Raw genomic sequence first — 14,449 nt, 5'->3', positions numbered from 1 at the left:
ATTCACTCTGATTGGTTAAGCCCCGAACCCCACACACCACCACCCTCCCCCCTCCTCTGCTCTCACATCTTCAGACACAAGCTAGTTTTGGCACAAATATCTCGCAAGGAATGAGCCAAACGTCAGGCCACAGTTTTATCACGCTGTGACTCGCGAGAGCACATTTGTGACCTGCAGCAGCAGATTCAGGAAGTTGTAATCGCTAAGTTGAGGTTGTAAAGCAAAATGAACACTTGAAAAAAAATTTAATTACAAGTAAACTATGGAAGATGATTTGTTAGATGGACTATTTTTTCTCTGTAACTTCAAATTCAGTTCACGTGTGTGTGTGAGTTTTCTTTACAGCAGAAAATTTTGGCATACAAGTTCAGATTTTTGATGCACAACTTCTCACATTTTATTCTACAACACTGTAACAAATTGTTGTAATTTCTACAGTAAAAAAATACAGTAACCTCTTGTTCTGTCATTTTACAAAGTTTTATTGTATATCGCAATGCATTGTGGGCCATAAATAAATACAACTACTAACAGCAAAATTTTCATGTAAAGTATTGTAAAATTACATTTTAGTTGTCCCCTGACTGTAAAAGAATCGTTTTACAATTAGACGCTGTAATGACCGATTTTGCCAGTTGAATTTGAACGTCGCATTTCAACAGGACGAGGAACAGAGAAGCAGCACGGTTGACGATACCCGCACATCCACAATATCCTTGCAATAAGTTCATTTTTAACCATTGTACTTACATAAAAACGTAATATTATGATGTATATACTGTGCTTGAAAGCCAAATAGCAGCAAGCATGCAGGAAAAAACGCTAACGTCCACAAATGCATGTGTGTGTGTGTGTGTGTGTTGTTAAGATGCTAATGTTAGTTTGTTTACACTTAGGTTTTGACGACATCCAGTGACCGCGATTGAGGCACCTTGATCAACCAGTCATCAGTTAGGACAATAACAAGGTGAACTCGTTTGTCTTTTATGTGATATGCTAATTTTACAAGTTCGTTCTAGTAAGCTGGTGTATTGACGCCTTACATGAGTTAAATGCTCGCATCGCTCTGCTAGTTCAAATTTTCCCGCTGGAGAGGGGTTTGGTGGGTTGGAAGCTACACGTTTTCTTTTCAACCTCTACCGTTAGCTTGTTAGACTTATTTTGAATGGGCACTTTTCAGGCCAGAAATGTATTACTGCAAACAGTGTTCTCACGAGAGTAAAACTATTAGAAGTTTTACTCATCATATGAAACTTCACAGTAGTGCAGCAAACTGCCCTTTCACCTGCGGTATACCAGACTGTACACGTTCGTTTAAAAAATTTACAGCCTTCAAGTCTCATCTATACAGAGACCATAAAGATTCTAAGTCCCGCAGGAGTGCTGAGAACGAACATTTTCTCAATTCTCCTTTGATTTGTGAAATCGAATGTTGTCAGACAAAATGTGAAAATCTGAAGAAGTTTCTTAATCATCTGAAAGGCCATATATTTGAGGGAAGGAAAGTAGCATGTCCATTCAGGGGTTGTGAGAAGACGTTTGGTGTAAAATCGACATTTGCTTCACATATTTCGAGATCACACAAAACCAGTTCAGCTGAACATATACAGCATCAGCACCAATCCGAAGAAGCACAGTTAGAGAGTCAGCCCTCAACCTCTCTCATTGATAATGACAACCAGCTAGAGACAGATGAACTTGATGATATTATGGATGAAAACCTCTTTCTAAAGAACATGTCAATGTTTTATTTGAAGCTTCAGGCTAAGCTACTTTTACCAGCATCAGTAATTCAGACAATCATTGAAGAGGTCCAAAATATTCATGATGTAGCCCAGTTGCACATTTATTCAAAACTAAAGGAGAAATTGTCTGTGCTTGGTGTGGCTGACATGACTATTGAAGATGTTATCAGGGAACTGACAAAACATGACATGTTAAAAAAGGGCAACAACATGTTAAGGACAGATCAGCGTCGGAAGTCTGTGTTTAAAAACACCTTCCATTACACTGAACCTCTTCCTGTGTATCTTGGCATTAATGAATCAGGGAAAAAATGCTTTGCACACTATGTGCCAATAAAGGAAACTGTGACTTCTCTCTTTGAAAATGAGGATTTCAAACAGCAGTATGAAAAGACCCATTCTCGCATCTCTACACATGATCTGCTTGAGGATATATGGGATGGAAAGAATATCACAGAAAATATCTTACTTAAGACTGAAAAATCAGCCTTGGCCCTGATTCTTTATCAAGATGCTTTTGAGGTGGTCAATCCACTTGGATCAGGCCGAAAAAAACACAAGGTATTGGCAGTGTATCTGACACTTGGCAATATTTTGCCTCACAACAGATCAAATATTGATCAAATGCAGCTCGTTCTTCTCTGCAGGGAACAAGACTTCAAGTTTTTTGGACAGGAAATGACCTTCAGTCCTCTGTTGAAAGATCTCAAGGATCTAGAGGACACTGGTATTGCTTTGAAGGATGGCAAAATGATCAAAGGTTGCGTATATGCTATAGCAGGAGATAATCTTGGTTCTCATGCTATTGGAGGTTTTGTGGAAAACTTCAGTAGGACTACTTTTTTTTGTCGATTTTGTGACATAAATAGGCAAACATTTGAGCACACTCCATTGGCAAGTGGTTCTAAGAGAACAAAACAGTCCTATGAGAACCATGTCCAAGAACTAGGAGCAGGAGACAGAGACTCAGTGGGTGGCATAAAAGCTGATTCTGTGTTCAACCAGCTGCGTTACTTTCATGTTTGCCAGCCTGGTCTTCCACCATGTCTTGGACATGACCTTTTTGAGGGAGTTGTTTCTGTTGACCTGGCGTTGTGCATCAACCATTTGGTGAATGAGGAGAAACATTTCAGTTATTTAGATTTGAACAGAAGTCTTAGTCAGTTTACCTTCCTTGGAAACGATGCAAATGACAAACCTCCAGCGTTTAACCCAGGCAGTGCAAAGCTAAGTGGTCATGCGGTCCAGAATTGGTGCCTGTTGAGAGTACTGCCTCTGTTGATTGGAGACAGGATCAAGAATCCTGCTGAAAATGGTGTCTGGAGGTTGATTTTAGTCATGAGAGAAATAGCTGCTCATGTGTGTGCACCAAAAATCACTGCCGACCAGATTGCCTACCTGAATGTTCTCATTGAGGAGTACATCCAGTCCAGGGTGGAGATTTTTCCACACCATCCCCTAAAACCAAAGCACCATTATCTCTGTCATTATCCTGAGCTTATTCTTCAGTTTGGACCTCTCATTCGTCTTTGGACATTGAGATTCGAAAGTAAGCATACTTTCTTCAAAGAGTGTGCCAGAAAACTGCACAACTTTAAGAACCTGTGTGCTACACTGGCGGAGCGACACCAGCTCCTTCAAGCATACTTGGGTGCTGGCAGTTTATTCCCTCCTGCCATTCAACTTGACAAAGGAACAGAATTCTACGCTGGTGATTTTAATGAGGACATCAAGTTAGCAACTGCACCATTCAACTTTGAACATGACACAACTGTAGCCACAAATGCTGTCACTGTCAAAGGGACAAAGTACAAAAAAGGAATGCATGTTGTTCTAGGGCGAGATGAGGAGTGTCTTCACATAGGCGAGATCATGTTGATTTTGATCGAGCAGAGCTGTTCTGTGTACTTTGTTGTGCAGAAGCACCAGGCTGTGGAGCTTGCTGATTTGGGTATATACAGTCTAAAAGCAGTAGTCCAGGAGTCAAACTTGATGTGTGTCAAGCAAGAATGCCTTCACGATTATTTTCCATTAGTGGGGTACAAGCTGAAAGGCATATCTGTTATTGTATTTCATCACTCCTTCCCAGATCTACACTGACATGGCAGTGCTGGAGGAGGATGTAAGACGCTCTGTGATGATGGTACTTCCTAGTTTTCCAGAGGATAAACTGCAGTCCCTACTGGTCAAGCTGGCAAGCATTGGAGTGGAATCCAAATATGACTTGCACTTAATCAAGGAGGAGGATCTGACTGAAATCATTACACCTATCCAGTGCCGTAGGCTTCTTAATGTCTGGCAAACAGAGGGTATGTCTGAGCTCAACTTAACTGAGAAATTAACATTTTTTTAAAGATTCAGTTCAGTATGTTTAGACAAAATATTTTAAATTACATATTCTTTAACAACACAGCCACACTGGGTATCTGTATCAAATACTAGTATCATTACAAATGTATATATTATACTTACTTTGTAATTTGTCAGTAATGGAGGCTAATAAATGCATAGAAAACTTTTATACATGAAGTTTTAGATTTCCTTATTGAGATTACATGCTGCTGTTTTCATGATTTTTTTTCTTGCAGAAGTAACAATGACGCTGACGAGTGTAGAACCCTCTGAGATATTCTACGATGCCACTCCTGAGCATCCTCCTTCTGAATCCGCCTCCAGCAGTCCAAGTCTGTCTAGCAGTAGCAGTTCCAGAAAGAGTGTGAGTTTGAGAACATGGCCTGAAGATTTTGAGGTTCCCTGGAACAGGATGCCTGCTGGTGTTAGATCTGCCATTGCAGAAGAGAAACGTCCATCTGCTAAAGACCGCAGAGCTATGGTACGACTCATTGTGGATGAGATGAGAATGACTGAATTAAATCCATCAAAAGCACAGTGCTTAACAGTAGCCAAGAGCATTGTACAGCAGTATCCCCAAAGCTTTGCAGATATCATGAGAGATGGCACTGTAATTGGCAGTGGCTATGGCTCCCTTTTGACTCAACTGAAAACACGTGTGGAGCATGTTAATCGTGGAAATACTCTTTCCAGACAAAGGGTGAAGAGAAGGGTCTCCACTTCATCTGCAGACATAGCAAGAGGACCAGCTGACCAATATGGCTGTGTGAGATGGCAACCTGACTGTCCACCAGGAGAAACTGAAGAGAGTCTTAAAGAGAAACAGGGGGAAATGAAAGACCTCTTCCAGACTGAGGGGCCAGCTGGTGCAGAGAGAGGAAGTTTGTCCCAATTAATGAAAACAACCTACTATCTTCAAAGAAAACACATCAATGCCAGCCCACCTCCTTCGATTGCTGAGCTGAAAAATGAGTGGCCATATCTCTTCACACTGAAGGAGTTATTCAGCCATTTCAAAATTCTCACTGACATAAGTATCCTGGATAAAATGGCACAGGCTGTGGAAGAAAAGGGGAAGGTGATCCTTCGATTTTTCCAACAGAAGCCAACAGGCACTAACACAGATGAGGTGGAGAACATCCTGCTTAAGTACAATGAAGAAAAGTGTGATCCATTCCCAGCCATAATCCTCCTGCTCATGGCACACTTCAGGGAGACACCCGAATCACTTATTTTGCAGGCAGATGTATGTGTGAAATAGTTTGAAACTTATGACAATTATATTGCTATGATGGTTGTATGATATTTTTTTTGTCTTTGTCTTTTAGACATTAGCAACACCAGCTGATGTGGAGAGAACACTGCGGATTCCTGATTCTCCAAGACTAATTGTCCTAGGTAGTATTTACCTTTTTCTTGAGTTAGAGTGTATTTTATCAGCACAAATTGCTCACAAAAAGCAGCATATCAACAAGAAAAGACATGCAGCTTCTTTTCTGTGGTTGTAATTTATGAATACTGTGGTTGTATGAAAGATATGTAACAGTTAAAGCTTTGCAAGAGCAAAAGCAATAATTAAAAATTTGCATGTCTGTTTCTTAAAGGTGAAGTTCTCACTGCCAACGACTGGATGCTGACCATTGAGGGTCAGGTGGTTTTGCCACCAAACACAAACTTTGTGGCTGGAATGGCTGCACTGTTTTCCAGCTACTACAATTTTAATCTGGTGTACCAGGAACAGGCATCATGCACGCTGGAATTCATTCAAAGGTAAGTACTTGCTTTGAGTGGGATTCTGGTGGTTTATCATCTTTTAAAGTTTGCCATCAAGAGCAACATTTTATCATGATTCATCAGATGACTTTGTCATTGCCCGATCTGAATTCCTGCCTGATCTGTATTTGTGTGGACTGCGCATGCGCATCACGTCCGCCATCTTTGACACAGAAATATGGCAACACCAACTATTCAGATCTAGTCGGTAAACGCATTTTCGCTTCTTCCTGTTACTTGTTATCATTTTCACAGTCCTGGCTGCATCAGCGCGTGTTCTCCGCCTCTTACCGTTAATAAACTGACGCTGAACATTGATGGAAAAAAAAAAAACAATAAACTGGAGCTCAAAACATTTCCTTTATCAGACAGATAGATGAGACTAGGAGCCCCTCCATCTTAATATAATGAGATCCTGAAGCCGTGTCACGCTTCCCCGCATAAACACCACTCACAGACGGCCAGCAGATGGAGCTCTTTTAAATGGGAAACGTGTTGACATATTTACACTTTTTTAAGAAAAGTATTAAAAGCATGAGTTACTGACAATTCCAGAACGAAGTAAATGTGTTTACCAAACAGTTTGATCTAGTTGTTTTTGCCGTATTTCTGTGTCCAAGATGGAGAATATGATGCGCATGCACAGTCCACACAAATACAGATCAGGCAGAAATACAGATCAGGCAGCGACAGACTTAACATACAATATCAAGGACATTCTTAACCCTTTGATGCACAGCATGGGTCAAAATTGGCACACATTAATTTCCCATCTTATTTGACAATGGCTGATTTTTTTTTTTTTTATTATTTGAAATCAGTTTATGTTATGATTGAGTATTCCAAGTATTCTTTAAATATCCTTTTTTTGAGTACCACAGATCATTGTTTCTATTTTCCTTTCATACTTCATGAACAAAATCAGTTTTTATATTAGTATAGCAAGTTTATTCACATGGGTCAAAAAATGACTCATTCATGCAAGCGTGATTTAAAATGAAACAACTTAATACTATGATAATTCTTTCAAGTCATTACTTGAAGAAGTGAGCGGGACCAAACATTTTTGTATGCAATACCTGTGACATGTTTATTTGTCATTTTGTCACAGAAAAAGAAAATACAGCTGTTGAACTGAGCTATTTCTCTAGTTTAACATCTGTACAGTGGTGAAATATGACCAAACGGAATAAGATTTAACTGTACACATAACTGGACCACAAACTGTCACCTCAGATCTTTTTTAAAAATAATCTGCTTATTGAAGGAAATCTTTTATAAATAGATTATACTAAAGTGAAAGTTAATTTCTTTCTTTTTTAAAAAAATAAATAAAAGCAGTATAGAACAACATGTTGTCAGGTTGCCTTTGAATCCAAATTTAGAGCTACAATTTCCTGTGATTTGGAAGGCTTCCTGATTGGGGGTATGTCTGGTTTGGCAAAGAGTGTCTACAACAGATACGGTACTTCAGTCATCTCTCACAACTGTCATGAAATAGGTTCTAAAGTAACAGGACAATGGAAGAACAATACTTACATGTAGTACTTGCAAAGGGAGCTGAGCTGAGCTCATCCCATAGTTCACGTCAAGTTTGTGTGCATGTAAACTGTATGTGGAAATACAAAGCTGTATTTATTCATAAAGTAAGAAAGAAAAAGAAAAAATTGTTTGTGTGAAACAAAAAACAATATTTACTGCAGAATTGGAATATTAAATTATAGGTTTATTCAAAGACCTACAGTATCATTGGAACATTAGATTCCATAGAAAATGAGTGCGGGTCATTTTTTACCCATGTTGTGCATTAGTAGGGTAGTGAATAAAAAGTGTTTTGTTAAAAAGTTAAAAGTAAAAACTAAAATAAGAATGTTTTATGATCAAAAACAAGTTAATTGAGGAATATTTTGAATCCTGAATGATGAAATTAATTTACTCCAAAGGTATAGAAAAACTCATTTGGGTCACTTTTTTGGCCCATGTAATGTAATCAAAAGTTTACCCAAGTTTCGAAAGTGTATATTGTCCTCACATTGAACTGTATCTATCCTTGTACTTCATTTCTATGTCATGTTGTCTGGATTGTGCTGTCTTCTGTACACCAGCAGTCATTGCAGGTTTTTCATATTTCTCTTTATGTGATTTCAGATGTTTCTTGGGAATAAATCCAAGTCGTGGCACAAAGACGGAAAGGCAAGTTGGCCAGAAGAGTGGGAAGGTCCAGGAGAAGAGGAACAACACCGTCAATCTGCGGGTATCCTCACTCCTGAGGCGATTAATGGACTTTGAATGGCTTAGTGCCTAGGCCATTTTGGAAATGAGGTCTCCTCTCCTCCCTAATATGTTACATACTGTAACATGCCACTAGGGCGTGAATGTTTTTAGTTTACAAACTTTCTTGTTGATATGAGTTGTAACTCAGGTTCTGCATTTACTCGGAGAGTTCTCAGGTTCTTGCTATAGATGTTGCACTCTTTTACTGTAACTTGGCATACAGTACTGCATTTATCAGACAGCAGTTGAGGGGCTTCTCAGCCATTTTAGTTTGCCATTGTAATTTTGTGACCTACATTAAGTTAGGGGAAAAAAGATCTGAAATTTACTCAACATAGAATTCTGTAATTTCTAAGCCCATGATCTGCCCCATTACATCACTTCACATTTCATTCTGTTCTATGTTCCCTATTGAAATGAAGGACATCATGTAGGTATTGTGCCATTGTGTTTTTCTATATCTTACTGTATATTTACTGTCTGTTTCCACTGCATAATTGTTGGAGAATATTCTCCAAGGTTCCTCTAAATGTCCTCTCCATGCTGTCTAGAGCCTTAAAATTTTGGTGCTTACCAGTGTTTCTGAGGAATGTGCTAATAATGGTCATAATTGCAGATGTGCTGAACGGTATGTAAGGCTCTAATTATAGGAGTTGTTCAGGGAAATTGTTATTGAATAAAAACAAATTTTAAAAATTAGATCAAATGTAGTTTTTTTTTCTTTTTTGGGGGGGGTGGGGGCATACTGTAATCTATAAACAACGAAAACCTGTAAAAGGTATTACTGTAATTTTTCAGTTACATATTGTATTAAAATTTTACAAGACTTAATTGGGAACCTTTTTGCCAGGGAGCTACTGTAGATGGGCTTACAGTATGTCACTGTAACTCAATTTTACAATATTTAATTGGCAATTTTTTGCCAAGAATTTACTGTAAAAAAATTACATTATATTGGAGTAATTCATTTTACAGTATATTTTACATGATTTTACTGGCAACTTTTTTGCCAAGTAGTTGCAGTAAATACTACAGGAAATTCGTTACAGTGAAGTTTTCACATCAAATCTACAAGTTTGTTCATTTTGGCACATTTTTACCTTCATACTTTTGGTCAAGACTGGAGTTCCATTCATGCAGAACTTCTTCCTCAATCCCAGACAGGTGATGGCCATCTGTAGGGAACACAGAAATGTGTGTAACTACTGTAGTACTAAATATTCTGTGTAAATAAAATGTGTACATTACATACAAACATGTCAAAAAAATGTGTATGAACCATGAATCAAAGACTAAAGACAGCATACAGACAAACTAAAAACTAATTTATTCTTCATTCAGTCTAAAAATGAGCATTTTATAACAAAAAAAAACAAAAAAAAAACTGTCTAATATCCATCCAAGGAGTCATTAGAGCCCCCCTTAAATCAGTGTCTATTAAAATAATATTGACATTAATTTGAAATAAAATTATAATAAACAGATATTATATATTAACTGACTATACTTTGTATAAGAATTTTTATATCTCTCTCACGGGGTTCTTATTGTTTATCTTCAAATTCTTTTAGGAAACTAAGCCTGTTACTGTCTGATAAATTTCTCATTTTAAGTTTAGCATTTGAGTTATTAGACTGTAGAACCATAAAGATCTGCCACACAATCAGCAATTTTTAGTTAGTAGCTTAAAAACATGTCAATCTCTTATTATTTAGAAAGTTAAGCTACACCAATGACAGAGCAGTCCGTGTAGCTCATTAAAAGCAAAACTAACACTAAGCTAGTCAATGCTAGCACGCTAAAAACAACATGTAAGTTAAACTAACAGACTTAACATGAAAAGTGAACAGACACAAACCTAATCTGTACAAGTGTAACCCAGGTCCCATGTAGTTAAAATAAAGCTGGGGTAGTTAATACAATGAGACTGGGCCTGGGCTCGTTATATGGAAATAACTGTTTTTCTATGTTATTTGGTTAACGTATACTGGATAACCGTTAATGATGACCACCACAACTGTATCTTGGTTAAGAAGATATTTACAAAAATTTATTTACAAAAATGAATATAGATTTGGGTGTCTTAAAATAAATAAGGATAACTCACAAAGTGGCACAACTCAATAGTAAAAAGGGTTCAAAATAAAAACCACCAGTAAATAAACCTTTAGTTTCTTAACACAAAACAACTTAACTGATCTTAAATAAAACCCAACCCGTTGCAGGCCTGTTCGGTGCTGTTCGGTGGGCCTTAAAACTGTAATGGCCGATTCACTCAAACTGAGCATAAAATAAAAGCACGTGCATTGGAAAGAATGTACTCACGGATCCAGAGTTATGTCAGTAAGGGCAGAAAGGAAATGGGGAATACAGGCCTCTCTATGGCAAATGGTGATGGGGATGACTGTCACCAAAAGGAGAAAACCGGCAGGACACGGGCCATGTGCGACAGGGTACCACAGCCAAACCGCAGGGGTCACAAAACAGCAGGGCCATCGGCTGGAAACCAGTCTCTCTCTCACCAACGTCCGGCTCCTTAGAACATATTATCTTCATTGAGCCACATTATCAAACACTATCTCTTGTTGAAGTTAATTTTAGTTTTGCTTCAGCTTCAGAAATATTACAGGCTAAAACTAGATTATGTGGGCCATTAGCACTGAATGCGGCTGCTAGCTAACACGTTACTAACCACATTACACATCCAGCCTCTTCACTATAACAGTTCGATATAGTACAAAATACAGGCATATACAATCATATTTACCTCTTGCAAGTCACACTGAAAGTTTTTATCAGGACCACGGGTAGTTGACCTTCACAACGAATTTTAATGCTTCCTACACCACGATGCCTTCTCGATTAGCTCTCTGTTCAACAGCTTCTTTATCTCTTTTTTCTCGTGTGCCCACTACTCTCCACACTAACCTGTGCCAGTAGTCCCGCCCCTTAACGGGTGATGGTACTCTGATTGGCTCGTGAGGATAAACAACCAATTGCAAAACAGGAATCAGAAAATTGACCTAAAACAGGTAACAGGTTAGGTTACACATTACCACAGTTTCTCTCCTCTCTCAGATAAACCCAAGACTTTGATATGAATTTATCTTTTAACTGTAAATAGTCTCATTAACGTGTACATATTATATTTATGCTTTTAAACCAGCATGCTTTTTAACCATTTTAACCATCATGAACTCTATTTACAAACTCTTTTCTGAAACTTATACTTTTATTACACTTGTAATTGTCTTTTATGCCCTGTAACTTATATGAACTGTGTACAGGGCTACACAAGAGAACTCTGGGGTTGAAAACAGCATCCAGTATGTTGTAGCTCCTCACTTCTTTTTAAAAGAGACATTTTCTTTGTGTAAGCGGTTGTAAATCTTTCAAAATGTCCAGACTCTTCCAGCTGCTTCAAGTTTCACCTCTTATCTCAACGTTTGTACTTGTGTCGCTATAAAATCATCACAGACAATTTTTTTTTCTGAGAAGTTTATCAGCAGTTAAAATATGTAAAAAACTGTTCTTTTTTAAGTACTTACTAACTGCTGCTGTTGCTAGGCTACTTTCAGTTAGCAGGCTAAGCTAATGTTCGCTAACGGTGCTGATATTTTTTTAAATTTTATTAAGAATTAACGTTTGTGTTAAACAGTTTTTCTCAGTTTTTTCTTCTTTTTGAAGTCTGAGAAACTTTTACTCTTTTTGGGCAGAAGTGCTCATAGTTTGGCAGCAGTGAACCTTTAGCCACAACCATGATCAGACCTGTGTGTATGCTAGCTCTCTTTCTGACACGGGGCAGTTCCAGAAAGTGGGTTATGTTGAAACTCTGAGTATATTAACCATGAGTTGAGGAAAACTTCTGAGTCTGTTACCACCGTAATTTTCAAAAAACCCTTAGTGTCTGCCTGTCTTCTTCCACCTGAATTATGCTGTCAGACATGTATTGTCATTCATGTACACACACGAACACACACACGCACACACACACACACACACACACACACACACACACACACACAAACCAGTCCAGCAGCTATATGTGAATTAGACCATAAACAAATAAAACATAAATGAATAAAATAATATTTAACATTAAAGTGGAGCCTCAGATCCAAAAGGCTCCTCTTAGCAAAGCAAATTTGTTGAGCACAACACGACAGCCAGACCATCAATCTGCTCTCATGACAGGTTAGAAAAATGGGGAATGGTGATAACTGAATTAATCACAGATGTAGAGGAGTTAGTTACCTGAGCACATGTGAGAAAGCTCAAAGTAAAAAAACAAAGCTAAATGTGTTAGGGTTCCTGTCTGTCTCCTCTGTGTGTGTGGTTCTCAGATTGCCGTAGTGTGTGCGTTTGTCTCCCTCTGTCTGTTTTTGTGTGTCATGCCTGTATCTGGCCAGAAGATCTCCAGGGTTACTCCAGGGCAGCCATTACTACACCTGGGCTGATCATCACACCAGAGTCTCATCCTGCAATGAAGCCACCGTCATTCCCAGCAGTATTTAACCACTGGCTCATTCTATTATCCTCTGCCAGATCGTCCAGTTATCTTGCCTGGTATCTTCTGTTTGCTGATTGTTGCTAATTCTAACGATACCTGTTGTGTTGACACTCCTGGTGAAGCTGATCTTCCGGCCTGGCGTACCTCACTCAGCTCTTGGCTCTGCTCCCTCCTCACCGGTCCTGTCTGCTCCACCTCAACTCCCTGATTCCTCCAGCCATCAGTTTCTGGACTCAGCCTAAGGGGCTCTTCAGCATCCGGACACCGCTCCTACACAGACTCAAACTGTCTTTTCTCAGTTTTATCTCTGCCTCCTGGGTCGTCTTGTGTCTGCATTTAGGGGTCCAGAAAATCTCTGCTTGACATATCCTTAACAAAATGAAGTGCATGAAGACAGAATATTTAAAAATATTACAGGAAATGTAAACACTGTTTAAATTCTTTGATGTTTCACATTAATCTAGTTTTTCTATTTCTTGAAGGATGGTTTGACGAAGAAACCTCTTGTCGGCTGATTTCCTCTGTCATTATCATCAATGTTGCATCACCATCTGTGTACATCTTTTTTTAACTTCCCTAGAAAATCAGATAGAGATGACCAGAAACTGTTTGCTGGACGTTTAGATATGAGGGACAGAATAGTAACAGAAGACTTTTTCCTCTGTAAATATAAATTATGTAAACCGAGTGGTTTCCAAGGGGTTCCCTAATAGCTCAAATATTTCTTCTCTTATGTAAGTTTATAAAGCAGATCACAGATCAGCTGAGAGTCATAAACATGAACATGCAAAATTCCGACTGGAGGTGCACAAAACTCAAACTTTTCAGTACCATCAGGCCGACCTTCCTGGGTGAGAAGCTGACAGCGATGCAGGTGGAGACTTCTCTTGTGTCCTGGACTCAGGGCTACCGGACCAGAAGACCACAGTATGTGCGCTTGCAGCACTGTGTGTTGGACACGATGGTCAGCAACACCAGAGCACCACAAGGAACTGTCCTCTCCCCCTTTTTTTTCCACCCTCTACACATCTGACTGCAGCTACTGCAGAGACCTGCCACCTTCAGAAGGTTTCTGATGACTCTGCTGAAGCTGGATGTATCAGGGAGGAGATGAGGTGGAATATCAAGCTGCTGTGGACTCTTTTGTCACATGGTGTGAGCAGAATCACCTGCAGCTTAATGTGACAAAGAATAAGAAACTGATTGTGGATTTTAGGAGATCCAATACCTTGGATTGCATATTGACAATAAACTGGACTGGGTTAAGAACACTACTACATTTTACAAGAAGGGCCAGAGTGTCTCTATATTTTTTGAGGCGGCTAAGGTGGTTTAACATCTGCCAAACACTGCTCAGGATGTTTTATGAGTCTGTTGTGGCCAGTGCTATCCTCTATGCTGCTGCATGCTGGGGCAGCAGGCTGAGGGTTGCAGACACAAACAAACTGAACAAACTGATCTGCAAAGCCAGTAACGTGGTGGGGATGGAACTGGACTCTCTGACGGTGGTGTTGGAGAGGAGAATGTTGTCCATAATAAAGACAATACTACACAATACGTTCCACCCACTTCACAACCTGCTGATCAGTCACAGGAGTACGTTCAGTGAGAGACTGATACCATCTCATTGCTCCACTGAACCAACCAGGAAATCATTCCTACCTGTGGCCATCCAACTGTACAACTCCTCCATATGGCAACAACATCCACTGTTATACATTTACACTCTGCACTACATTTACATTTTACTCTCTATCACATTAATACTGTACATAGTACTCACTGGCAGGATTGA

At 39.1% G+C, this 14,449-nt stretch overlaps 1 protein-coding gene across 2 annotated transcripts; it reads left to right on the top strand.

Annotated features, from left to right (window-relative positions):
- Positions 1 to 652: 652 nt before the first annotated feature.
- On the top strand, positions 653 to 8,843 carry LOC121655942. Of its 2 annotated transcripts, XM_042010884.1 has the most exons (6): positions 653 to 721; positions 3,835 to 4,054; positions 4,334 to 5,343; positions 5,426 to 5,495; positions 5,702 to 5,867; positions 8,019 to 8,843. In XM_042010884.1, the coding sequence occupies exons 2-6, from the start codon at positions 3,847 to 3,849 to the stop codon at positions 8,173 to 8,175; spliced, it is 1,611 nt and encodes a 536-aa protein (XP_041866818.1). In that variant the 5' UTR covers positions 653 to 721; positions 3,835 to 3,846; the 3' UTR covers positions 8,176 to 8,843. The 2 variants fall into 2 exon arrangements, 1 of the variants encoding a protein (XP_041866818.1); XR_006013337.1 differs by lacking the exons at positions 653 to 721; positions 3,835 to 4,054; positions 4,334 to 5,343; positions 5,426 to 5,495; positions 5,702 to 5,867 and adding an exon at positions 895 to 967 and having other exon boundaries at positions 8,019 to 8,155.
- Positions 8,844 to 14,449: the final 5,606 nt, after the last annotated feature.

The sequence above is a fragment of the Melanotaenia boesemani genome, chromosome 16 (assembly GCF_017639745.1).
Source record: "Melanotaenia boesemani isolate fMelBoe1 chromosome 16, fMelBoe1.pri, whole genome shotgun sequence".
Taxonomy (NCBI): domain Eukaryota; kingdom Metazoa; phylum Chordata; class Actinopteri; order Atheriniformes; family Melanotaeniidae; genus Melanotaenia; species Melanotaenia boesemani.
The sequence above is the reverse complement of the archived record's forward strand: the minus strand, read 5'-3'. Positions and strand labels throughout refer to the sequence as shown.